Raw genomic sequence first — 24,908 nt, forward strand, 5'->3', positions numbered from 1 at the left:
GTTGTACCGTGACCAAAAATTGGTCTTCTCGGGCGGGCAAAAGGGATGAGCATCAAGAGTTTGCCCCTGCTTTCAAATCTGTATGTAAACAATTGTTTTGGTCTTTATTAACAGTGAGTGGGATGCGGAGCTAGAGAAGGAGAGGAAGACTGGACAAAAGGCGAGTCTTTTGAATGCAATCATCCGAAACTGTCGACTTCTTTTTCTACTCAACGGATTTATCGTTTTCTTTGAGGTTAGTATTCATCATCATCATCATCGATGGTGTACATAGCCAAAGCAAAGCAAGCAGTGAGTCTAAGCTGAAGGCTGTGGGAGGGGGGCTGTGGGAGGGGGGCTTTGGGAGGGATCTGCAGTTCGCCTGCCTTTTGATCCTTGACTCATGCAAACCTGGAACTCTGCGTATTTCAAGTTATCAAGCAGATGAATTCATCTTGATTTCCAGTAAAGCATGTTATGTTTTTTTTCTCTTTCTTTTCTTTCCATGTTTTTTTTCTTTCTTGCTTTCTCTCACAGAGTAACATATATGTTAGACTATGTTAACACAATGTAGTTTGACCTAATTTCCATTAATTGCTCAAATTCGTAACAGTTTTAACGATGAGACAAAAGTCTCTCGAATCGCTAAATGCGTAAAGTTGGGGTACGGTATTTTTATCTGCAGTAAAGAAATACTTGTTCAAGATTGTCAAGCCCGGAGGAGGGAGGTCTAAGCTTCAGGGTATTCCCCTTCCTGTGTGCGGGAGTGGGGGGAATGATAGTGTATATTTTATGTGAGTAGTCATTCTTAATATATAGTATACCTCGTAAGATCAAAACAGTTGAAGGTCTGTTTTAAAACCAATTGACAGTTTGCCTTCCTTTGTATCCTGGTTGGATATTTCACTTGAGTAGTCCTAATTCTTAATTCTTAGATGATTAGTCTTAATTCTTTAACTATATTCTGTACAAGTGTACATGCATTTAGAATGGTAGCTGTGAAGTATGCCTTGTTTATCAAAACAGTTCAAGGTCTGTTCTAATACTATTGACAGCTTGTAATCCTGTTTGTATAATATATCATACTGGAATAGGTCGTTCTTATTATATTTGGGAAATGGGTGAACCCTGGCAGCAGCTTCTAATGGCAATTATGCCACTAGAGCAATGCTTTTATAACAGGCGACTTTAAACGCAGTATAGTGATCGGCAAAGCTACTGTAGACACACAAATTTGTAATAAAAAAAAAACACAAACATCCCAGAGTGAGTGACTTTATGGTTTACCGTGCAGCAGGTCAAACCAGTATGTTTACACTTAACAGCTACTGTATCATGGTCTGATCTTTGTTGTTCATTGGAAAAAGGTCATTCTTGTTCCCTTGACCAATGGTTTGTCCTCCAGACAAATCTGGTCTGGTACTGGTACTGGTCAGCATTCTTGTGTTGAATTTTGCTTACAGTAGTACAGCCAGGTGGTGGTACAATATATAAGGCATTTTACAGTGAGATACAATGCCATCCACCCTCACCTTCTTACATCATATGATAGAGATCTTAGCTGGAATAATTTTAAAAGGAAAAAAAAAACTGTTAAACTTGGGTGATATCTCAGTTTTAAAGTGGTGTCTGGAGGTGAGGGAGGTGGTGGGTGGAGAGAGGGGTGGGGGGCTGTCATTTTTATCTCAATACATTACATGTATAGAGATATTGTAACAGTAAGTGGGACTCTCTCTTCTCTTAAAAATTTTTCAGCGTCTTCATACGAAGCTCTTTTTCTCTGGAATTTCCAGAGCAAGAATATATCATATAGACCAACAAAAGTTACTATTCTTTATTCGAGAATTTTATCTCATTCTATGACTTTTTCACCGATTTATGTCCAAATCGGACTGAAAACGATTGTTGCAGACCATTTTTGCACACGCTCCAAAACTTGTTTGTAGGGAACTTTTGCCCACGTTTCCCTGCGTATTTGTTAATTATTATTCGATGTCTATGGTTTATTATGGGCATGTGACATATTACTTCTCAGCGATTGGTTTGTTATCTGCGGTTTAATGTTTTATGAAAGAGAATAGAATTGTCTTTCAACAGTGGTATCGTCTAAGATAGGGTCCTATTTATTATATATTTTATTAACATTTTAAACTTTCATTTGTTTTTACAGGTAGGTATGAATAAGAATTTTACTAGTTGTAAATGACATTTTATGGCTTTTATTTGCTTTATTTGATGTTTAATTAAATGATTTTTCTTTCTTAAAACAACACTGGGCTGCCGCCCCTACTTTTAGTAAAAAGGTCCGTTTTTGATGATTAAGCCCCGCCTCCAAGTCTGGTTTGTAGCAGATTGGCTATGACTCATGACAGCTACATGTTAGATATACGAAAATGGCTACCCTCGCGACCAATTTTCTGTACTGTAGTTAGGTGCGCGAGGTGTAGTTTATTGCATGCTAATTACATATACACATTGTGTACTGTTGAATTTTACGTAGTGCATTTAATCTATATTAAGGCCTTCGTTTTTGTAACATCCATTTAAGGATAGTACTGGTGTTCAGGTAGCTTTTCAGAGCAAGGGCCATGATAAGTTTGTTTGATTGCCCTTCATGTATTTTTGTATAATTACATTTACACATTTTTGTACTTCTGAAGGCTACTTAGGCCTAGGCCTAATGCATAAATTAAAAAATATATATAGGCCTAGGCCTATTACTATTATTAGGCTTTCAGTGATAGCCACATTAGCATTGTACTGGTGTTCAGACAACTTTTCCTAGGAAGGACCAGCGTAAGTTTGTTGATGGGTACGTATAAAAGAGGAGCCGGCCATAGCATCACAACTTTTATAAGACTATAAAAATTGTATAAGGTTATGTTTTATTTATAAGAATATAAAATGTATAAGGTTATAAGAGGTATGTTTAGCTTTCTTTTGAACCTGTGGTGTTTGACATAAAATGTACAAAGAATTAAAATAAAATAACAAAATGGAGAGGAACTGAGGTGGCTTTTAGGGGAGGAGAAGGCCACCCATCACTTTCAAATAAAAACTTGTAATCTTCTTTTACATTATTTTTTCCAAGTCATAAATCCATGAAATCTTCATGTCAGAAAAATTGAGATGGAAAAACGTGGGTTGTTTTGATACTTGGAAGTGGACACAGTTTTGATGGTAGTCACCACTACAGTCTACAGTAACATACAGTAGGTCAATAGGCCTAGCTCTCAAGGCGGGCATCAAGAATATGGCCGAGTTCGCCTCTTCTAATTTGGCCGTTGTCATTGACGTCAAACTATATGACCAAAAAGTCCAACAGAGACTGACCCAAGATGAAGTATACCACATAAAAAACAGGTATTCTATGACATTACTAAACCTTGCAGCGTTGTTCTTTCGACAAACAGGCAAAGAGCGCTAAAGGCAACACTAGCAGGATAAAGTGTAACCTGCAGAGACTATTCGTGGCAAAGTAGCTTAAATGCAAGTTATATATTTGTTGTACCATGATTGATATTGATAATTGTCAGGGTTGGCATTTTCCCGGTAAAAACCAGGTAAAAACCGGGAAAAACTGGTAAATACCGGTAAAAACCGCCTCCGTCTCGAAAACTATTATTACTTGTCCGTAATATGCAGGGTCATCAGTAGGCACGATATTGTTTCATGACAGGCATATGTTATTGAATATGGGAGTTTCTTAGCTTCATTTTGAGCTATTTTATCACAACCTAATTCTACTTTTTGTGGAAAAAAGAGTATTTTTCATATTGCACATGTATAGTTATTCCTGTCACGATCTCTTTAGCAGTATGCATTGCCTATTGCCCAAACCATTATAGGTCTACACTGGGACACTCACCCCTCCTAAATTCTTCAGGCCTATTATGTGCTCAGTCAGTTTGAACATTCAATTAATACAGTAGGCAACAGTCTCATACTGGACACTGTCATTAGAGTTCTGGGAATTGTGTTTAAACGTCAGTTATTTACTCTGGAGGTCCAGCTAATATTCACTTTGCAAAATTGTTATGCAGAGCTTGACAGGTTGAACACTATACAGGTATTTTTTAGTTTCATGTAACTTATATTTTAAGACACAAAAACATGTTCCTAGTTCATACTGTAGTTTGCAAGAATTTAGCAGAGTACACTCTATGTAGTTTTCATTGTTACTTGAGAGATCTACTTGGCGAGCGAATTGTAAAAGTTACACTGTGAATATGTTTGCTCACTTTCCATGTTTTTGTGATGGTGTTGCATTATATATGTAACAAGACAATGTGACATTTATAGTATGACGAACCATAGCCCTAGGAGGCACCAACAGTTTGATACTTGTCCATTCTCTAGATTATGGAATTATGCATCTCGATAGGAAAATAAAGTTGGTTGATTTGAGCATCCAATATATTATTTATTTGAATTATTTATAATAGTCTAATCGGTAAACTCACAAAGTTATAGATCATGGCTGTTCTTTGGATGTATCCCAACCCCCTACTGTACCATAAGATGCCATTTTCTTGTAGTTTCTATGCTCCTCCACATGAATTTTTAGGAATTCTATATAATTTGAGGTTTTTCCCACTTATAGGTGGTAAAAACCGCCTGGTAAAACCGGCCAACCCTGATAATTGTAGAGACAGTCACAGAGCAAAGATTTGAAATTAGGAATCGAAATTAAAACTTCCAGTATTGAGATACTGCGTCATTGATGCTCTTGTTTTTTATTTATGTCTTGTGATGTCATCATGCCACTAGAAAATTGAAGGTTTGCGCTTGAATGCAAAATTGCAGCCTTAAACACCAAAATGAAATTTGGCCTTATTATTGGAAAAGTTGAATGAATTGAATATCAAATTTCCTTTGAACAATTATGGGGAAGGGGTGGAAAAATTGCTCAAGTTTATCAGAGTAAGTCATATATTTCTTCTCCATCCATGCACGAAATATCTTTTGACGGTTTCAAAATTATCATAGTTAAATATTGCAAATTAGTCTTTCACACCCCTCGAAATAAATTTCCAGTGGGAAGAATTTCTCAATCACTGCAAACAAAGTCGGTCATTCTCCATAGAATCTACAGGTACAGTACACAAGTGTCGACAAAGGGGGATGTCAAGGATAAACGAACGTTAACTTACAAAGTGGTCGATTACCCTTAGAAACAGAAGTTTTAATGACTTTATAGAGTTGACTTTTTACCAAAAGAGGTTAGACAAATATACTGCCATGTCATGCAGAGGCGCCCAAGGGGGTTTGACCGGTAAATGACCACTAGTCAATAGTGTGTTTCATCACGGGTCTACGATCAGTAAACGGGGGGGGGGGGGGTATTTTGGAGAGGGGATGAAAAAGGTTAAATTTCAAGCAAATTAGTATCAGAGAGCACTGACTCTATTCTGGCTTTTTTGACTTTGTTATTGACTTCTTTTCTTTCTTCTTCTTTATGGACTTGCAAGATATGTCCTTAGCAACCGTAGATATGTCCTTAGCAACCGTAGATATCAGATGTCGTAAAAGATCGTATATCGCACACGTATCATGTAACACTGCATTGGATCGAGTAGAATTTCATCTCCAGAAATGGTCGTTAAATTAAGGCAGTGTTATATGTCCATTTCCATGTCCTGTTGAAGTTTTGTACCAGTCAAACTATCAGTGTCGGTCCACACTGCGGTACACATATTGCGACTTTGTTTGCATAATTGCCAAACCTGAGAGTATTTAAAGTAATGGCAAAAACCAAAGTTTTTCCCATTTAGGTATAATTTTACTGTGAGGGAAAGGGAACTTGGCCGATGCAGGGTGGTTGGGGGGGGGGAGGGCAAGGGGGATGTGTAATTATTATAAAGATATTTATGTTTCAATACTTTAGTTCCAAATCTCCTTTGAATTGTCAGCAATTTCACACTTATTATTATTATTATTGATTGCTGAAATTATTAGTTTTCATAGTTAAAAAAAAAAATTGTTACTCTTTCCAGGAATGTGTCTTCAAAGTGGGCCAGCCAATTCTACTGGGCATTTTGGTACAGTATTTCCGGGAGGACTCTACCATTACTACGAAACAAGCGTACCTTTGCGCACTGGGTCTGTCCATTTGTGCAGTGGGGATCACTATTCTGCATCATCCCTCATTCTTCATTTCTTCACGTATCGGGATGAGGACCAGGGTCGCTGTCAGCGCATTGGTGTACAGAAAGGTAGAGGTGTTTTTCTTTATAACAATTTTCACCCCCCAAAAAAATAATAATGTCTACCGTCATGGGTGATCTAAAGTCTGATGTTTTGTTGCTTGGATTTAACGCTCTGTTATTCTATGCTGAATTCTACCCAACAATAAGAGCAGTTTATTAAAATTATGATTATTTTTTTGGGGCATTGGGTTGAAATGAGCATGCCTTCAAAATCTTGTGTGTCTTTTAATTGTTACATCACCATTCAGAACTCAAGAGTGAGTTGCTGTACTATGAAAACTAAACTAAACTCTTTTTGATCTAAGACTGTTTGCCCTTTTAAGTGTGATTATTGAGGGCGAATTTCTACTGATACATATCCTGTCATGCTAGATATAATTATTATCCAGTCGGAAATGCCTCCACTTTAAAGTTTTTTTTTTCCAAGAAAATTACATCAGGGTTTATTTCCTGTGTAGCCATGATTGTGACAAATCTGCTTTGTCATGGTTTTGGTTCACGTCACTGTTTATTTGCCGTTAAGGATGCCTTCCAACAGTTACCTTAAATCATGGTGGTTATCTTTTTTTTATGATTGGGAAGCACGTTGTCAGCAACTCCAGCAAACAACCACATTTGTGAAGCAGAAAATAAGTCACCTTCAATTAATTTGAGAAGTCTCCATGTTTAGAGGTCATGCCAGGTTACTGACATTGCGTCAGTGTGTGTTGCAATACTCCCACTTTTTGTGTTCTGTTTCATGAATTTCCATGTCGTTGATAAGAATAATATTGTCACTGACGTGATGACTGATGTCAATATTAGGCAATATTAGAAAGGTCTTGATCTGTAAGAAAACCCTTTTGCAAATATCACAGACTACCACTTAGAAAAAAAAGGAACAAAGTAAGTGAAAAAGATGAGAAAAAGATTAAAAGTTCAAAAAGATGTGATGTCTTTTGTTACATGTTATTTTATGTTATTTTATTTTATTTTGTATTTTTTACTCAAATGCCAATGCCAAGAAATCTTTTCAATGTTGATGGTGTATCTGTGTGTGTTGCCTTGAATGTTACACACAATAAAGTCTACAAATGTACTTGGTATGCGAACATCCTTTTGTGTAATTTGAGTAGACTTTCAAGAGCAGTACAAGAACACTATATTTTGTGGTGGGCAAAGGTCATTGAGAGGTCACGGGGAAGTGGAAGTTTAAGGATCTTGGTAAAGCCGTTGGTAACTCAAAAAGGAAAGGTTGGAGGAACTTCATATATGTGGTAGATTAAAACCACCATACAGTGAGTGGAATAAAGTACAGTTCTTCAGAGGTTATACTGTAGGACAACACAGGGTTAAATATTTAAAAAAGGTTTACACTGGATAAAAATTCAAATGCCTGTTCAACAGCCCTGTTCCATGTGAACCCCTCTGATCCCCTATTCTGTAAAATTAGCTATTTTGACGTGAAATTGTCGTGAAAATATTTTATGTCATGGGGCATTTTATATCTACTTTACTGTTAAAGAGAAGTGTTTTGAAACAGACTTTTTTATTCTAGGTACGTTTGAATGATTTTGAACCCCTTTACAGTCTCCTTTTCATCCTTTTGAATTTTTGTCCGTTTATTAGGCTCTTCGCTTGAGCAATTCTGCCCTGGGTAAAACAACCGTCGGGCAACTGGTAAATATATTGTCCAATGACGTAAACAGGTTTGACCTGGTAAGTTCAGTTATAACCATTTTGTATCCGTTTTTTTTTTTCTCTTTGCGATGTCAACTACATGTGGCTTGTTGAAAACAGCCATTAAAACAGTTGCAGGGAATGTTAAAGATGTAGGACTACAGTTGTACAAGCCATCTCATGAATCTTTCCTGGTTTCTGTCATAAATTCTGTTACGTGTTCTGTTCCCCTCATTTTGGAAACTGAAAAAATGCCATAGTGTCAGATTTTAGAAATTACGTTATATTGCCCCTTTGAAAGCTGAAAAAAATGCCCTGTCATTGAAGTGATAGTCCAAGACAATTTTTTAACTTTCCCTAAACAAAGTTTTGTGTTGGGAGGGGGGGGGTGAAAAGGGGAGGAAATTAGAACCCTTGGTCCACAAAGAAATCCTCAAGGGAATGTTAAAAGCTAACTGTGCCACATTCACAAGCCAATGTTGTTGGAGTTGCACAGATATCTATTGTTTACTTCTTTACTTTTATTTTTCTTTGTATTGGTTACTTATTGTTTTCTATTGTTTACTTTTATTATTCTTTTCTTGTGTTTTCTTTTCTTATAATATTTTATTGTATACATTTATTATTCTTTGCCATTGTTTACTTTTATTTTATGATTTTATTTTGTTTACTTTTATGATTCCTTTTGTTTACTTTCACTATTCATTTCTTATTGTGTACATTTCATTCTTATTTACTTTTGTTTACTTTTATAATTCCTTTTCATTGTCTACTTGTTTTGTTCTTTTATTATTATTCGTTTCTATTGTCTACTTTATATATTCTTTTCTATTGTTTACTTCTAATATTATTTTCTCATTGTCATTTTGTCGTAATATATTTAAATGTTCTGTTAATTATTCTATTGGGGGTATCTTCTTGTTATCTGACAGGCTTTCCTGTTTATTCACTATCTATGGATAGCACCGATACAAATCGTCACCATGCTAGTCGTGCTCTGGTTTCAAATGGGTCCTACCTGTTTGATTGCATTTTTCACCTTACTACTCCTAGCACCGATCCAAGCCTTCATGGGCAAGATGTTTTCACAACTCAGGTACAATGTTTGTTTCCTTTCACAAGCTTGGGGATATATATGGCATTATGAATTGAAGGAGGATTGCCATCCCACCCCCCCAGTCCCACCCCTCCCCTACACCCACAAAAACTTGCACTGCATCACCGTTGTCTGCATCACCGTCTGCACCCCTCCCACCCCCGCCCCCCCACTTCTTGTATGCATAATACCTTTTCTCCAGACTTGACTTGTCGGAAAGATATCAAACGTGTTATACCCACAATTGGCAACAGATTGAGGCACAAAGCCTAGAATTCAAAATTTCAGTCAACTGCTAAAGATGCCAGTGCATAAAAAAAAATTCTAAGAGCTCAAATCAAATTCCCACATTTGGCATTAATTATAAAATTTTAAGCAATAAAATGTCTCCTGGCATAATAAATGCAAATACAAGTTTTTCTTCTATCTTTTTTTTTTTTGGGGGGGGGGGGGTGGTTGGGGGTGCAGAATGGCAAACAGCAATAATCTACTAGAGTGTAGCCATTAAATAGCCTGAATTTACAGGCCTGAAACAGACGGGGGGTAACCATATGCACTTTATTTTAAAAACTCTTTGTTCTTCGTTGTCTCTGTTAGGAGGCACGGAAGTGATCGATTGCCCGATTCTCCATCAGTCTGCTGGACTTGTAGTACTCTGTCGTTGTGTCGTGTCATGATACAGTTCAATATTGGCAACGATCACAGTTAATACGGTTTTATCCAGTATATGTCAAAACGCTACTATTTTCTGCTTCTAATTTTTAGAGCCAGAACCGCTCTGCTGACGGACGAACGGGTGAGAATAATGAACGAGATCATCTCGGGGATGAGGATCATCAAGATACATGCCTGGGAATCCCCCTTCACAAAACTGGTGGAGGAGTCACGGAGGTAGGTCTCACCTAATCTGACTAATCCAGATTAGTCCTTATCTGACTAATCCAGCAGAGAGAGGGGAAAAATAGAAAAAATCTTTGAACCGGATCAAGTTAACTGTTCTAATCGTCTTCTTTCCTTTTTCTTTCGCAGTTGATCATTTTCTTTCTTTCTGTATTTCACTCTATCCATGGCATGTATCACTCGGACTAACACAAATCTTTTTTTGATGGAAGCGCTGATTTAAAACCGTTATAAATCATGCTGAATTCTTCATTGCTTTATCTTTTCTTGTCTGTATGACACGGAATTGTTTTAAGGGAATTTTGGTGAATTGTAACATGCAATATATCGGCTTTTTTTTGGGGGGGGGTGGGCGGGGGAGGGGGGTGGGGGAGCTGTATGGAATTTTGATGTGTAAAATGTTGTTGAGTACTTAATAATGAACTTAAATATGCCTCGACAATTTAACACCCAAAATATGCAAATGGTTTAAAACATAGAAAGTAATCGAATATCGAATAACCTATTTGCACGTAACCGGACCAATGAAATGTCTTCGCATAACTGTGCCAACAGTATGTAATCATCTTCTTCACCTCCATTCTCAGGAGAAATTCATCGGAAGATTCACTCAAATTGTCCTTGAACACTCCCCCCCCACCCCCAAAACATCCATCGGCTGAAAATTTGTTGTCATAGTCAACCATTTTGTAAATTAGTACCAAAGCAAAATGACGATATCTCCAATAATTTCAATATAAAGTCATGGAAAAGTTTTGAAACGTTGCTTTGAAGTGTTATACAGATGTACGTATATGTGATGCACAAAAGTTTGGAGGTAGTACATGTCTTTAATTGGTCTGCCACGTCGGCCCGCAGCGATATTTACTGTTGGCCACAAATGTCTCCCACTGCACGATTAGGGGCTTATAATATATGCTAATTGTAGAACAAGAGCAAAAGAGCAAATCTATCACTTTTCATGGCTAAAGAAAGAATTGCAGTATTTGGTAAATTATTTTCATCCCTTGCCTTGGGTTAGCTTTGGTGCTGCATGATACAATGGTGGTTGTGAAGGGAACGTTGCTACCTCCAGACTTGTCCTTTTGTTGGCATCATTTTTACGAATTGCTATATGCAAAGCTAATTTCATGGGAGATTTTGAGCGGTATATTAGTCTTGCCATGTCCTTCCTAGGGAGAGAAAAAAAGGAAAAATTTTAGCTTAAGTGCCGTTTCTGTAAGCAATTAAGATTTTCCAAGTTATTCAGCTTGAAAAAAAAACAAGCTTAAGTCTCTGAAAGTATTTGTTCAAGGCTTAAACCTGATTATGATGTCTGACATTTAGTCCCATTCTGTTCATTCATTTGGATCCTTTGGTACAGGTTACCCTTTGGTACAGGTCCTGTATACCTGCACCCTTTGGTACAGGTTATACCTGCAGGGTGCATTGAATTTATATGGTATCCCATAAAGAGGTTGATATCAGCTCTGGATTCAGTTTTCTTTTTTTTTTTACCCCAGATACAATTGCTATATCCTTGGAAGGGTCATTAACCCTTTGGGATGATATGGTTGCTTTACTTTTTGACAACAGACCTGTCCTTTCCTCTTAGTATACATCCATTTTAAATGACATGTTTGGTTTCAGGTTATGTGGACCCATTTAAGAAATGAAATAATAACCAGTAACTTTTCTTCACTCACTTAAAAAAAGAAAAGAAAATGATATCTCGTCATTGAAATTTAATCAAAGAACAAAACAAAGCTCCACAAACTAATATCCACAAAGGCTTAGTGGGAAGCAGGAGGTCTATCCAGCCTAATAACCTAAAATGCCAAAGATGATGCTATAGCAAGTTCTTCAATTTTGCTTAAAAGTCAACTCTTTTTATTTATTTGTTTTTTTTTTTTTGTCCTTTGCCATTATACGTTTTATTCTTCCTCTCTCTCTTTTTATATTTTTTCTACTTTTTTTTGACGGTGATTACATTTTCTCGCAGATGTGAAACCAGGCAGGTCCACTTTGCCTCAGTGATGCGATCTTTCAATGTGACCCTGTATGACCTCGGTCCGAGAATCGTAGCTTTCACCACCTTTACCGTATACGGTGCCATGGGCAACCCTATTGTCACTCCTGTCGTGTTCCCGCTTCTAGCGTGGTCTTACATAATGCGCTTTTCGATAAGCACGGCCCTTCCGCTTCTGACGATGTCGACAGTAGAGACGTTGGTCTCTGTTAAAAGGACTCAGGTATACCGCAAAAGCTGGGTCTGCAAGTTGCCATCTCAAAGCTGCTGCCGAAAATGCACAAATTACGATTACTGCTACGTGTATGCTAAAGCTCACTCCCAAACAGTCGCCATGTATGCATGCATGCATGCTCATGTTTTGGCAGATGTGGTGAAGCAAAATTATATGTAACTGCAGGAAATATCATTTCTTTTTCAATTAAAATTATATTCAGCAAAGCCATATTATTCTCTTGCATCTCTTGACCAGCAGGTGCAAACGGGCGTTATTTGCTATATAAACAGGTGGCAGTTTGTGGCAGGTTATGGCATGCACGGCTGCACATGCGTGTGTAAAGGTGTCCAGGGAATGATTCAACCGGCATCGCATCGCAAAATGGTCACATTGGCAACACAGGTTTCAAGATTTCTATGGCAGTTGTTGTTTTACAGGGCGGCCATAGTATCGTATAAGGAACAAATTTTGAGAGCCAAACAATTTGAAAGTTAAAATTTATTCACAGAGTGTTTTTGGGGCGTGATCCAGCATGAGACAAATGGAGATTCGAGAAACAGACAGAAGGACAACGTATCGAAAAAGACAAACTTTGTAAACGGTACGCTAGCTCTTGAAGCACTGGCCTTGCTGTAGGTTGGTTTGATCCCTCGTACTACATGAATCAACATCTGACCTAGAGTCTGACGAAACCGAGTCACTTTTTAATCATCAATTCTAAGCTTTAGTGATATTAATTGTCGCGAATGATTTTTTTGAACACGATCAGAAGTCACGCAAATCACCGTGTACACGGCTCTGCGGTCAACTCGTCAGTAAACTACGCGACGGAGCTAGTCACGTGTCACAGACTGCGGTTTATAATCGTTTATACAAATCCATTTCAACATCTGGGAAAGGATATTTTTTTAGGGTGACTGAGTGTTATATTGCTTTGGTTGTTCGGTGCCAAGCAGTTCGATGAAAGACTCATGACTTTTGCCAAAGTACCACCTGAACACTCGGAACTGTCTTGCGGCTAGAATGACTATTATGAAGTTGGTTTTGATTGCCTTTTTTTTTGTCTTATTGCTTAATGAAATGAATCCTCTCATTAAGGTTACTCTTTTTGCTTTTGAATGTAACATTAACTTTATCTGTTAATATTATGTTGCTTCACTGTTGTTTTTCTCTTCAGACTGTGAAAGAGGTTGTTTATAAAAACATGCCATTTCTTTCCTATTTACTAACACAGGTAACAAGTACCCCCCCCCCCTCCCTCCCCACACCCCATCTTTTTCATTCACTTTATGTTAGAATTTGCATATTGGCAGGTTTTTCTATATATTCACACAGTATAAAATTAAAACCCCCCCTGCACAATCCCTTCCCCCATCCCAATCTTACAATCTTCATCAGTTTCATGACACTTTGTGTAGACAAAGTTGACTCATTTATTCTATATAATTTTCTATTTATGTATACACTTAGCAGTAACCATCAACCTGCCCCCCCCCCCTCCCTCCTAGTCTCCTCCTCAAACACTATCTGTGATATGTGGGGGAACTGTTCCTCACAAATATCTGTATCATGTATTGGTAAGGATCATGGTTGGTTTGCCGATCCTTCGAAAAAGAAATTTATGTTTTCGTTTTATTGATGTATCAGATTTGCAGTATGTATTCTTATCTCTATCCCACCCCCCCCCCCGAACTCCCTTCCCCATTTTACGACTAAAGTCTGTGTTCATGCAAAGAAATGAAATGAATGTAAAATCAAATAACTCCTAAGAAATGTTCAATGCTGTCAACCTGGGGGGGGGGGGGGTTGATGCTTTAAGTTGAGTTTTCAGAATTTTGAATTTTCCAGACATCATATCTATCTGCTAAACTGAGTCATTGATTGTAAAAAGATCTCTGTGGCCGAAATGCACTTTAATATCGTCCATGAGCCAAATCGTTATGTTCCCGTTTTAAATAGACTGCATTTCGCATCAATTTCTCCCCAAGATTTGATTTGATTTGACTTATTTGATTTTCCACAGATAATAAATATGTACATGTGGAGGGAAGTGCTCTAAAAAGCCAATACAGGCTTAACAAGGCTTAACAAGATAAACATTTTGTGGAACAGTACACATTGGCTAAAGGAAAGTTAATATAGTACAAGCAAAAAGTCAATCTGCTCCTACAGTCACCAAAAAAAAATAAATACTTATAAGAATGGTCAAAGAATTGAGATAAAGCAGTATATAATACTTGTGTGGTTCCAAAAAATGTGTGTAAACTATCAACTGGTTTGACCGTAGTAAATACACATGTACCCACCCATTGCAAGTGACAACCCATTTCAAGATGCTATGTTTTTAAGCGGAGTCCCATGTTACAGTTATAGAATGTTTACAGGGGCTTTGAATGGACCCTTTGTACTACCATGGTACATCCCTACTTACTCTGTAGTAGTGGTGAGGGGGTTTTATATGTTTATAGTCGACTTTCGATTCTATTCCCTCTCTTCTTTTTATACTTCAGACGGGAGAGCCTCCGAATCCAGAGGACGTCGTATTTACGTTCATTCAACTTATCTTTTTTCTTCATTGCGGGCAAGCTGGTGGCGTTTACGACCTTTACTGTGTACGGTGCACTGGGCAACCCGCTACTAACAAAGATCGTCTTCATAGCCGTGCCCATGTTTGACATACTCCGTCTAACAGTCACTCTATTTATACCGTACTGCATCATGCACTGCTTGGAGGGCCTAGTGTCAGTCAAAAGAGTCAAGGTACCTCGAATTCAAAGCAGTTACAACTTCTGAAAAATTGTCCTCAAACTCTGTCGAAAGGTTGGGAATGTTTAAAGTCTTGTTCAAGGCCAAGGGCGATCTCACATGACTTTACAACACTTGAACTCCTAGTCATTGGTAACTCATCACACCCACCGACACCAAAGTGTCCACAATTCAGGCAATCTCTCCTGGGGCACTACAGTGCACCACATCTACGTATCCCCTGCAGGGGGACTTCCCATAGGGTGTACGCAACTATATTTACAACTATATTCCCAAGTCCCCATTTATATACACCCGCGTGAAGAGAGGCAATGGAGATTAAGTGCCTTAGCCAAAGGATAACAGTGTAATGATCTGGTTGGGACTCAAACCCGCAAACCTCATATCACCAGTCCATTTCCTTAACTGCTTGACCACCGCTTCAATCAGGGTTTCATAATCTGAATTTGTATGTAATCTGGCAGAGTTGTAAGGTTATCGTTGTAGTTTTCTTTAGAGTATGCTAAATGTCTGGAACAAGCTATAAAGAAAAGCAAACTGCCTTAGATGATAAACGTTCAGCCGCATTCTTAAATGTTAGAACATTGTTTTAATAATGATTATTAATTCTGACTATTGATTTAACAATGATTTCTTAATTCTACTAAATCTCTCAAAAATGTATCGTTTAATCCTCATGTATGTACTGTACAAATTAGGCACAAAAAGAATGAATTGCATCACGAACCATGTCATTTGAAGTCATCACAGACCTCTTCATTTCTGTTCTGAGCTGTGGTCATTAGCAAAGATATTGAATTTTTAATTAGGCTGTAACTGCTGATCGAGTAACCAGAAGACTAACATCAACATGGTCCTAAAACAAAAGGAGGAAAAAATTTGTACAGAAATTGTAAGCTTTTTTAATTGTTTTGATATTTTTAAATTAATTAATTATGTCGTCAGTTAAGATTTTTGAGCATTATTTTACAAAAGTTTCATCGACATTCAACTTTTTTTTTTTAGGATAAGTGTTTTTAGGATAATTTTCTCTGAGTTTCTTGAAATTATGAAGATGATTGACACTCTCAGTAGACTCAAGTGACAGACAACAAAATGTTGAATTATTAATTAATTAATTAAATTAATTATTAATGTTTGATTTGGGATGCCATTCATTAGGCTTTTCTGATGATGGAAGAGCTGCCAGTTTCCTCTGATGTCTTAGATGGTCATGTTAGCAAACAAAACCATCTCTACGACGATAAACACTCGCCAATGCCCGATGGGATTGGAACTACATTGAAGGCGAATGGTACCAAAGAATCTATAGATGCGAACCGGACCGAACACATCCATACCGAAGACGGTTCAGACCCGCAAGCGATGGTCGTCGTCGATGCAAACGGGGCGAACTATCCACCGATCACATCAGAAGAGAAGAAACCAGATGAGGACTATACAGTTCAGATCAAAGACTTAAAGGGATCTTGGGATGAAGAGGTACTTTCAACTTTTACCATTAGCTACCTTTCTCATCATGCATATTATAATCTGGTTGTCGCAAGACATTTTTCACTTCAATAAATATATATTTCACCTAAATGTCGGTGTTCTAATTTGTAAGGAGGGCCAGTGTTTATATATCCACAAATATCAGTAAATGACAACAGATTTTTTTGGCTGTTGGCAGGTATCTGAACTACCATTTTAAGGCACAGAAAGAGAAATTGTATTCAATGAACAGGAAGGAAGAAATATTGGTTATAAACTTAGAATTCCTCACTCTTCTACATCACCACACTCTCCCACCCCACTCCCTTCCCCCTCCCCCCTCACCAAGAAAGACAGGTAATTTTACAATTACTAACTGTTGTATCATGATCAGCCATCTACTTACCAGAAGCACTTGTATATTTACCACTTTGAACATCAAATTTGATAGAAACATTTTACTTTTACATTTTACGCTGTTACTTCTACATTTTCATAATCGTTCACATTTTGAACCAAATCAAGTATTTTAATAACTCTCTCTCTCCCTATCCATCTATCTATATAGATAGCTAGCTAGCTATCTATCCATCCATACTTCTAGCTATCCATGCATCCATCCATCTATCTATTCTATCTAGCTATTCATCTAGCTATCTCTCTTTTCTATCTATCTATCGATATATCTATCTATCTACATATCTATTCATCTAGCTTGCTAGCTATCCATCTACTGTATCTCCCTATCCATCTATCTAGCTATCTATCTAGCTAGTTATCCATCTATATATCTATCTACCATTCTATCTACCTATCTATCTAGCTATCCATCTAGCTATCTATATATCTATCTACCTATCTATCCATCTAGCTAGCTATCCATCTCCCTATCCATCTATCTGTCTGTCTGTCCATCTATTCTATCTGTCTGTCCGTCCGTCCGTCTATCTATCCATCTATCTTTTCTATCTATCTATCTCTCTCTGGTTTCCTGTCGACCCTCCATTAACTATTTGATATCGTTTTTGTCTTGCGTTCTTCTTCCTTGTGTGCAGGCCACAGGGACAAAGTGTTTAGATGGGATCACATTCTCAGTCAAGCCAGGAAACATTGTGGCTGTCATTGGCCCTGTAGGATGTGGCAAGGTAAGTCTGGGATAAAGATTTATGTTTTCGGGTGGTGTGTTTGAAGGTCAGAACCTCTACTGGAACCAAAGTAAAAAAATTGTTATCGTTTTTCTCTTAATATTACACATTCAACTCTTCTGGTGGTGTGGGTAGGGTGGGTAGGTGATAACTCATTTATTGTATTCAGAAATAAAATGCAAGAACAGGTCTTTTTTTTCCTTTTTTTTCTATCACTTGGTGGTGTTTTTGAAGGTCAGAGCCTCTACTGGAACCAAAGTAAAAAAATTGTTATCGTTTTTCCCTTACGTTTTACACATTCAACTCTTCTGGCGGTGTGGGTAGGGTGGGTAGGTAAGTGATAGCTCATTTATTGTATTCCGAAATAAAATGTGAGAACGGGTCTTTTTTTTTTCTTTTTTCCCCATCTTGCAGTCGTCTCTGTTCATGGCTCTACTGGGGGAGCTTCCACATATAACAGGAGAGATAACCTACAACAGCAGGGTGGCCTACACATCTCAACAGCCATGGGTCTTTTCAGGAACCTTAAAGGAGAACATTCTTTTCGGCCGCCCTTACGACAAACCAAGATATGTGAAGGCACTGTCTATTTGCGCATTGAGTAAGGTAAGTGATATTTGGAAAAGATTTTTGATAAACCCGAATAGTGACGCCATAATGTGATGTCAAATATGTCAATAACAAATTTCTTCTTTTTTTTTTATATATAATTATGTTTTTCATGTGCAATCTTAATGATAATAATAATAATATAATAGAAATCAGCAGTTTTTTTTGTGACGCTTAAGCGACCACAAAATGTGGGAGAAACCGGCAAGGGCTTTAGTATTGATTACAACTTACACGTCGGGTGGCTTCCAATTCAACATTTTAACTCAAATTTGGAATTTTTCCAACTTAGAAAGTCATTTCAGATGGGAAAACCGTAGATTGCTCTTTGGTGAAAAACCCATCTTCCTATGACCCGGCCGGGCTTTGAACCCGGAACCTCCCGATTGCTAAGCCTCATTGCTTCAAATGCCACTGCCTTTATTCACTCGGCCAAAGCAGCTGTATCAGATTCAATCTTCTTTACATAGAAGTCAGCTGTCATCTTTTAACAGCTTTTTATTTCTGGTTTCTTTTTTCTCTTTCTTCATCTTCATCTTCTTCTTGTAGGATCTTGCAATATTGCCAGATGGAGACCAAACACTCATTGGTGAGAGAGGGGTGACCCTCAGTGGAGGTCAAAGGGCAAGGGTCAGCTTAGCCAGGGCTGTATATGATGATGCAGATATCTACTTACTGGATGACCCTCTTAGTGCAGTAGATACAGCTGTTGGGCGCCATCTCTTTGACAGGTATTAAAGCCGAACCCTCAAACAATTTCTTTCGTATTCAGTTATAATTTTGGCTTTGGGGAGGAATCCAGTTGACATAAAATCTCACAGGGGGTGAAGTTGGAAGAATTATCAGCATTTTTGATTCCTTGGCGTTAGCCGTAGGAATCTATGCGGTCATGACTGCGTGTGTATGTGTGTATGTATGTGGGTGTGGGTGTGTGCGTGTCTGTGTGTGTGTGACGCCAAGCTTGAAATTAGGTTTTCTCAGCAATCCCAAGGTAGATTGATCTCTTTCTTGTTACATAGGTTACCCATCATGAGTAGACGATCCCTATTTATTTTGGTGCTAATATGAATATTAATGAGTGGGCGGGGCTTAGAGTGATTTTCAACAAATGTCAATATCTTCGCAACCGTAAGTTCAATTTTCATGGAACTTGGTTTGGTGGTACAAGAGGAAAGTCCTCTATACGAATATGGTGACAGTTCGTCCAATCTCATTATTATTCATGAGGGGCGGGGCTAAGTGTTGTTTTTCGCAAAAAAGCTTGAAATTAGGTTTTCTCAGCAATCCCAAGGTGGATTGATCTCATTCTTGGTACATAGGTTACCCATCATAAGTAGACGATCCCTATTTATTTTGGTGCTAATATCATGAATATTAATGAGTGGGCGGGGCTTAGAGTGATTTTCAACAAATGTCAATATCTTCGCAACCGTAAGTTCAATTTTCATGGAACTTGGTTTGGTGGTACAAGAGGAAAGTCCTCTATATGAATATGGTGACAGTTTGTCCAATCTCATTATTATTCATGAGGGGCGGGGCTAAGTGTTGTTTTTCGCAAAAAAGCTTGAAATTAGGTTTTCTCAGCAACCCCAAGGTGGATTGATCTCATTCTTGGTACATAGGTTACCCATCATGAGTAGATGATCCCTATTTATTTTGGTGCTAATATCATGAATATTAATGAGTGGGCGGGGCTTAGAGTGATTTTCAACAAATCTTCAGTATGACCCGGCCAGGAGTCGAACCCCTAACCTTCCAGCTGCAAGTCGGAATTCTACCCCAATACTATTAATGAGGGGGCATGAATATTAATGAGTGGTAGAGCTTAAAGCAAATTCTTTAAAATATTAATTTGTTCATCAAACTTGAGCTGATAGCAAGGAACAACATTTGTGTTGATGCTACATTAATATTCATAAAAGGTCGGAACCAAGTGTACACAATGAACCTACAGTAATATTTAGATGCCAAGGAATCTCAAAACCTCTTGGTTTTCTTGTTCAGTTATAATTTTAAGTATTCAGTTATAATTTTGGCTCTGGGGAAGAAATCCAGTTGACATAAACTCTCACAGGGGGGTGAAGTTGGAATGGTGTTCTCTCATGACCAATAAAGAACAATAGCTCACAATTAGAGAGCTTTCTACATTGTTCATCAAACTAATTTTTATATGGTCATAAATGTGATGATTAATGATTCATGTTGAGTCTTAGGTTTAATTTTGGTCAGTAACGTAGGGCTGTATACTGTAGGGCTTGGTTGTAATGAATGGATGAGACAACTTTCTTTATCACAATTTTTTGTTTGGACAAAATCTTTTTGTGAATTAATGGCTGAAAAACAGCCTTCTGTTACTTGTCATTCAGCCTCTGAAGAAGACCCTGCTAGGATCGAAACGTCAGGCCCTCTTACTTTTACACATTCTATTTACACAGGCTCTTTAGTGGATAAGCAGTTTGCTAACCATTGTTTGTTTCATTATAAGTTACAATCAGTACGTTGTAGTATGTAGGTTCGATGGAAATGTTGTCAAGCAGTTTTAAAAAAACTAGATGGAATTCAACAAAGTCATTTAGCTTCAAACTTTTGCTGACTGCACATAGAACCTTACCCTTATTCAACTCTACACAGGTCAGTAGGTGGATAGGCATGGACAGCCATACAGTATGAGTCTGCTTTCCACTGTGACCGAGCAAAGATTTAGCCAGTCTTATGGCATGTTGGCCTCAGTATGGGAAAGTTTAAATATGTGGGTATGGTCCTACACTATGTGCACCCTTTCATTGATAAGCCTGTCCATTTCAACAAATGCACAGCAAATCACGGCTAAATCAGGTTGCATGTGACCTTAAGCAAGGACAGGTCTTGTAACGAAAGACAGTCATTCACTGTGTGCTCCCATCAGTCGTGCATTGCGTCGGAGTCTGTTGATCAAACTTCATCCACAGTATTAAAGTTGGCTTACGTCTTCTTCTGTCAGGCACCATGAGAGGGACTTTAAACCAGCAATCGAAAATGCGAACAAGCTGGGAATGGAGATAAAGAGAAGGTTGATATCTTGAATATCTAAAAACTGAAGAAAAAATCGGGGTTAACCAGCTCTGAAACAACCCCAAACTGGCAATGTTATATCGGAACGCTTCCCTCTTTTTGTGAGAGCGGAGCAAGTTTCGGCTTAGAAGGGGATCAGCCCCTGCTCTCTTCCTACCCCACTTTCCAGCTGCACAGAGGTCACTTCGAATCCCGTTACGGCAAAAACTCTCTCTCTCTGTTGTTTTCAAATTTCTTCACAATTACCCAGTCAGTTTGTGTTATGTTCATCTGCCGTCCTATTTTTATCTGATTTTTCAGATGCATCTCCGGACACTTGAAGGAGAAGGCGGTGATTTTAGTAACTCACCAGCTGCAGTATCTCAATGCAGTGGATCAAATTATCGTTCTTAAAGAGGTCAGTTTTTTCGTTTCGTCTCAAAATGCACTCTGGAGCAGCTTTTGAAAAAGTTTATATTTAGCTTCCTATTGTTATCTGAAACTCTTTAATCAGTGTTTCATAATAAAAAAATTGTTTGTTTTTTTTTACTTTTTTTAAACATTTTGATAACTTTTTCAAAATCATTGGACATTTAAAATCCCATAGTAACCATGAGCTTGAAAAAGCGATTTTTGTTGTTATTTAAGGGACATCAGAGAGTAGGTATTTTTTTACATGTATGCATTAGATATTATCATAGGGCTGTGTAATGTTACACCCTGTTTAACTCCTTAGCATCAGTATAACTTTGAATTTGCTTTTATTGTTAAATCAGTCAACAGTGTAATGACCTACCATGTAATATTACATTGAGTTCAACTGTGGAGCCTCTCAAATAAGTAGTACAATCATTATCTTTCATTACAAGTGTTACAAGTGTTATATTACAAGTTCCTTCTGGGCTATGCTATAATAGGACTGTTTTAATATCTCTCCTACTACAAAATATTACAATTGATGTCAACTGTGCTGCCTCTCAGCAAGATTCAGCAGTCAAATTCCATATCAAATAATAAAGTGAATGTACAAATCTTTTGAAAACTTTCCCAAGTTGTTTTTTTTTGCTCTCTGAAATCGACAAAACATCGATGGCACAATCAGATTCATTTATTACTCTCTTATTGAAACCTTCGATTGGGCAAATGAATCTAGGATGGTGTCTTACTTTGAATTGATTTCAAACCTAGTTAGATTTGCTCATATTTCGTTTGGTGGCATTACTGATTATATGCAAAAAAACCTGCTCTTAATGATAGAGAAGCTCGATGCACACTTCTTCCACACCGTACACCATCGCTGTAGTAGCCGCATCATCATCATCATGAAACTGACAAAACAATTTGCTGTCTTGCAGGGTAAAATGGTGGACAACGGTACTTACGAAGAACTCCAAACCAAAGGAATCGATTTTGCGGCTCTCTTGAGGGAATATGAGGACGAAGAGGAAAATCCAAAGGAGGAAGCCCTCTCCAGACAACACAGCGTCCGTTCAAGAGAGAGTGACGTCAACTCCCCAGAGGATGTAGCCTTTGACGATGTAAGAGAGTCTCTATGTGAGACTGAAATTTGTCTTTGACAATTTTCCGTTTTCCTTTTTCATTTCGTCCTTATCATAAATATTTATTAATGAAATAATAATGTATGGGGGAGTGAGTGATAGGGGTAACCCGTCCTGTAGAATTTAGGTCACAAACGTTGTATTCCCAGGGGATAATGTAACGGAACATTTTACGGAAGAATTATTGGAAAATGCACTATCAAGCTCTCCAAGATTAAGGATTTACATTTGACGTCATAATGAGAACGTGAACTATCAATTTTTGTCACAAACCGTTAAAAGAGAAAAACGGAACAAAAAATAAAAACCCTGACATAGCCATTTTGAAATATGAAACAAAAAAACCATGAGACTATATCTTCATGATCTTTTAGCATGTTGTCTTTCTGTCTTATTCCATCAAGCACCAATAGGTTTTAAGACACTCATTCATTTTTCTTCTGTCTGTTGGACAGACCTCATATTTAGTGTGTAGAAGTACCACATTGAGTACAAGAAGCCTATTGTTTTTGGTCGAGGTCTAAGGTCATGTGGGGTCACCAGGGGTCAAATTGTGAAAACCTCGCAAAACACGATATCTCGAAAGGAATCATGGGCAGACCATATATTTGGTATGAGGGTGTAAAACATTGAGTAAAAAAAGAAGCCTTTTGATTTTGGTGGAAGTCAAAGGTCATATGGGGACTACAGGATAAATCGTGAAAACCTTGTAAACATGTACACCCTCACTATACATTATGTTATAAAATTCATGAAGAAAACTGCTCATGTTACATCATCGAAGCGACAATGCATTTTTGCATTCATTTTTCTTACTCCTGTCTGTTTTTCTCTAAATCAAGAGTTATTCTGAAGTGGACAATACAGAGACCAAGCAGGAAGGAACAGTGAATAGTAGAGTCTATAAAAAATACTTCTTGGCCGGATCGAAGCTCTTCCCGTTCATTGTATTCATGGGTTTTAATTTATCTTGTCAGGTAAGGCATGCAGCAGTATAAAGGCTCTCTAGGTGTTGAACACATCCTTGTCATTGTTTAAGCTCATGAATATTCATATCATCGGGATGAATCACTGCAGATTGTTGACGCATACATTTTTGGTTCCTTGCTTTAGCAAAAGGAACCTATGCAGTCAGGTTGGCGTGTGTGTGTGTGTATGCGTGTATGTATGTGTGGGTGTGTGTGTGTGTGTGTGTGTGTCTGTGACACTTGCTTGGGTACGCTCTATCTCAATAAGGGAATGTTGGATTGAGGCCAAACTTGGACTATAGATCCGCCATATGGAGAAGGTGTGCCCTATTGTTTTTGGTGCCCACAAAGGTCACCAAAGGTCAGTTATGGTCCAAAAACCGAAAATACTAAAACTGCAATAACTCCCAGTGCCAATGTGCGACAAGATTGATATTTTGGGACAAGTTGTGAACTGGTTAGGGGAGCATTTTCAAACTTAACGGTCATGTGATCCGAGGTCACCAAAGGTCAATTAATGATAAAAAACTAGTATTTTTGCAATAACTTGAGAACGAAATGTCTGTTAGGGTTGGGAGTTGCCTCAATGTAATCCAATTGTCGACCCGCATCTGTTTGACCCTTGACCTCAATTTGACCTCTGGTGACCTTTTCGTGTTTTTGGGATTTTTACAGTTTCGATGCTATTTTCAGATGTCAAAGGTACCTTCTGATCATAAATGTCAATAGGTTGACCCCGTGTGACCTTTATGTGCGAAGTTATATGGGGTCAAAGTTTTTCGGTCGGAGTTAGGATGGTTGTACAGACTTTTCGTTTTGTTTTTTGGAATCAGGAGATTAAACTACATCTGAAACCAAGGTCAAAAGGTCAAAGGTCACATTAGAAAAAATGTGCTTATTTTGGGAGGAAACGAGCAAAAAAGAAAATGTTTAGTTTTGATGCTAGATTTGGATATCAAAGGTACCTTCCGATCAAAAATGTCAATTGGTTGACACCCGTGTGACCTTCGTGTGCGAAGTTATACGAGGTCAAAGTTAATTTTCACACATTTAATGCAACAACTCCCAGATCCAAGGTGTGACATGGTTGATATTTTTGGACAAGTTGCAAATGGTATAGGGGAATATTTTCAAACTTAACGGTCATGTGATCCGAGGTCACCAAAGGTCAATTAATGTCAAAAAACTAGTATTTTGGGGGTAGAAAATGGGCAAAGAATAAAATGTTTGAATTTTTATAGTTTGATGCTCTAATTTAGGTCTCATCAATCAAAAATGTCAATAAGTTGA

General features: G+C 37.9%; 1 protein-coding gene across 1 annotated transcript in view; it reads left to right on the forward strand.

Annotated features, from left to right (window-relative positions):
• The window catches only part of LOC139974847 (ATP-binding cassette sub-family C member 4-like), a 50,005-nt gene that overhangs the window by 10,484 nt on the left and 14,613 nt on the right, over nucleotides 1-24,908 (forward strand). The window contains exons 4-16 of the mRNA XM_071982322.1: nucleotides 115-235; nucleotides 5,976-6,194; nucleotides 7,797-7,886; nucleotides 8,780-8,943; nucleotides 9,709-9,834; nucleotides 14,579-14,828; nucleotides 15,996-16,316; nucleotides 17,363-17,452; nucleotides 17,867-18,058; nucleotides 18,611-18,792; nucleotides 21,413-21,509; nucleotides 22,447-22,629; nucleotides 23,493-23,627. Coding sequence (XP_071838423.1) covers nucleotides 115-235; nucleotides 5,976-6,194; nucleotides 7,797-7,886; nucleotides 8,780-8,943; nucleotides 9,709-9,834; nucleotides 14,579-14,828; nucleotides 15,996-16,316; nucleotides 17,363-17,452; nucleotides 17,867-18,058; nucleotides 18,611-18,792; nucleotides 21,413-21,509; nucleotides 22,447-22,629; nucleotides 23,493-23,627 — 2,170 coding nt within the window. The remainder of the gene's footprint in view (nucleotides 1-114; nucleotides 236-5,975; nucleotides 6,195-7,796; nucleotides 7,887-8,779; nucleotides 8,944-9,708; nucleotides 9,835-14,578; nucleotides 14,829-15,995; nucleotides 16,317-17,362; nucleotides 17,453-17,866; nucleotides 18,059-18,610; nucleotides 18,793-21,412; nucleotides 21,510-22,446; nucleotides 22,630-23,492; nucleotides 23,628-24,908) is intronic.

Source organism: Apostichopus japonicus, chromosome 10 (assembly GCF_037975245.1).
Source record: "Apostichopus japonicus isolate 1M-3 chromosome 10, ASM3797524v1, whole genome shotgun sequence".
Lineage (NCBI taxonomy): Eukaryota > Metazoa > Echinodermata > Holothuroidea > Aspidochirotida > Stichopodidae > Apostichopus > Apostichopus japonicus.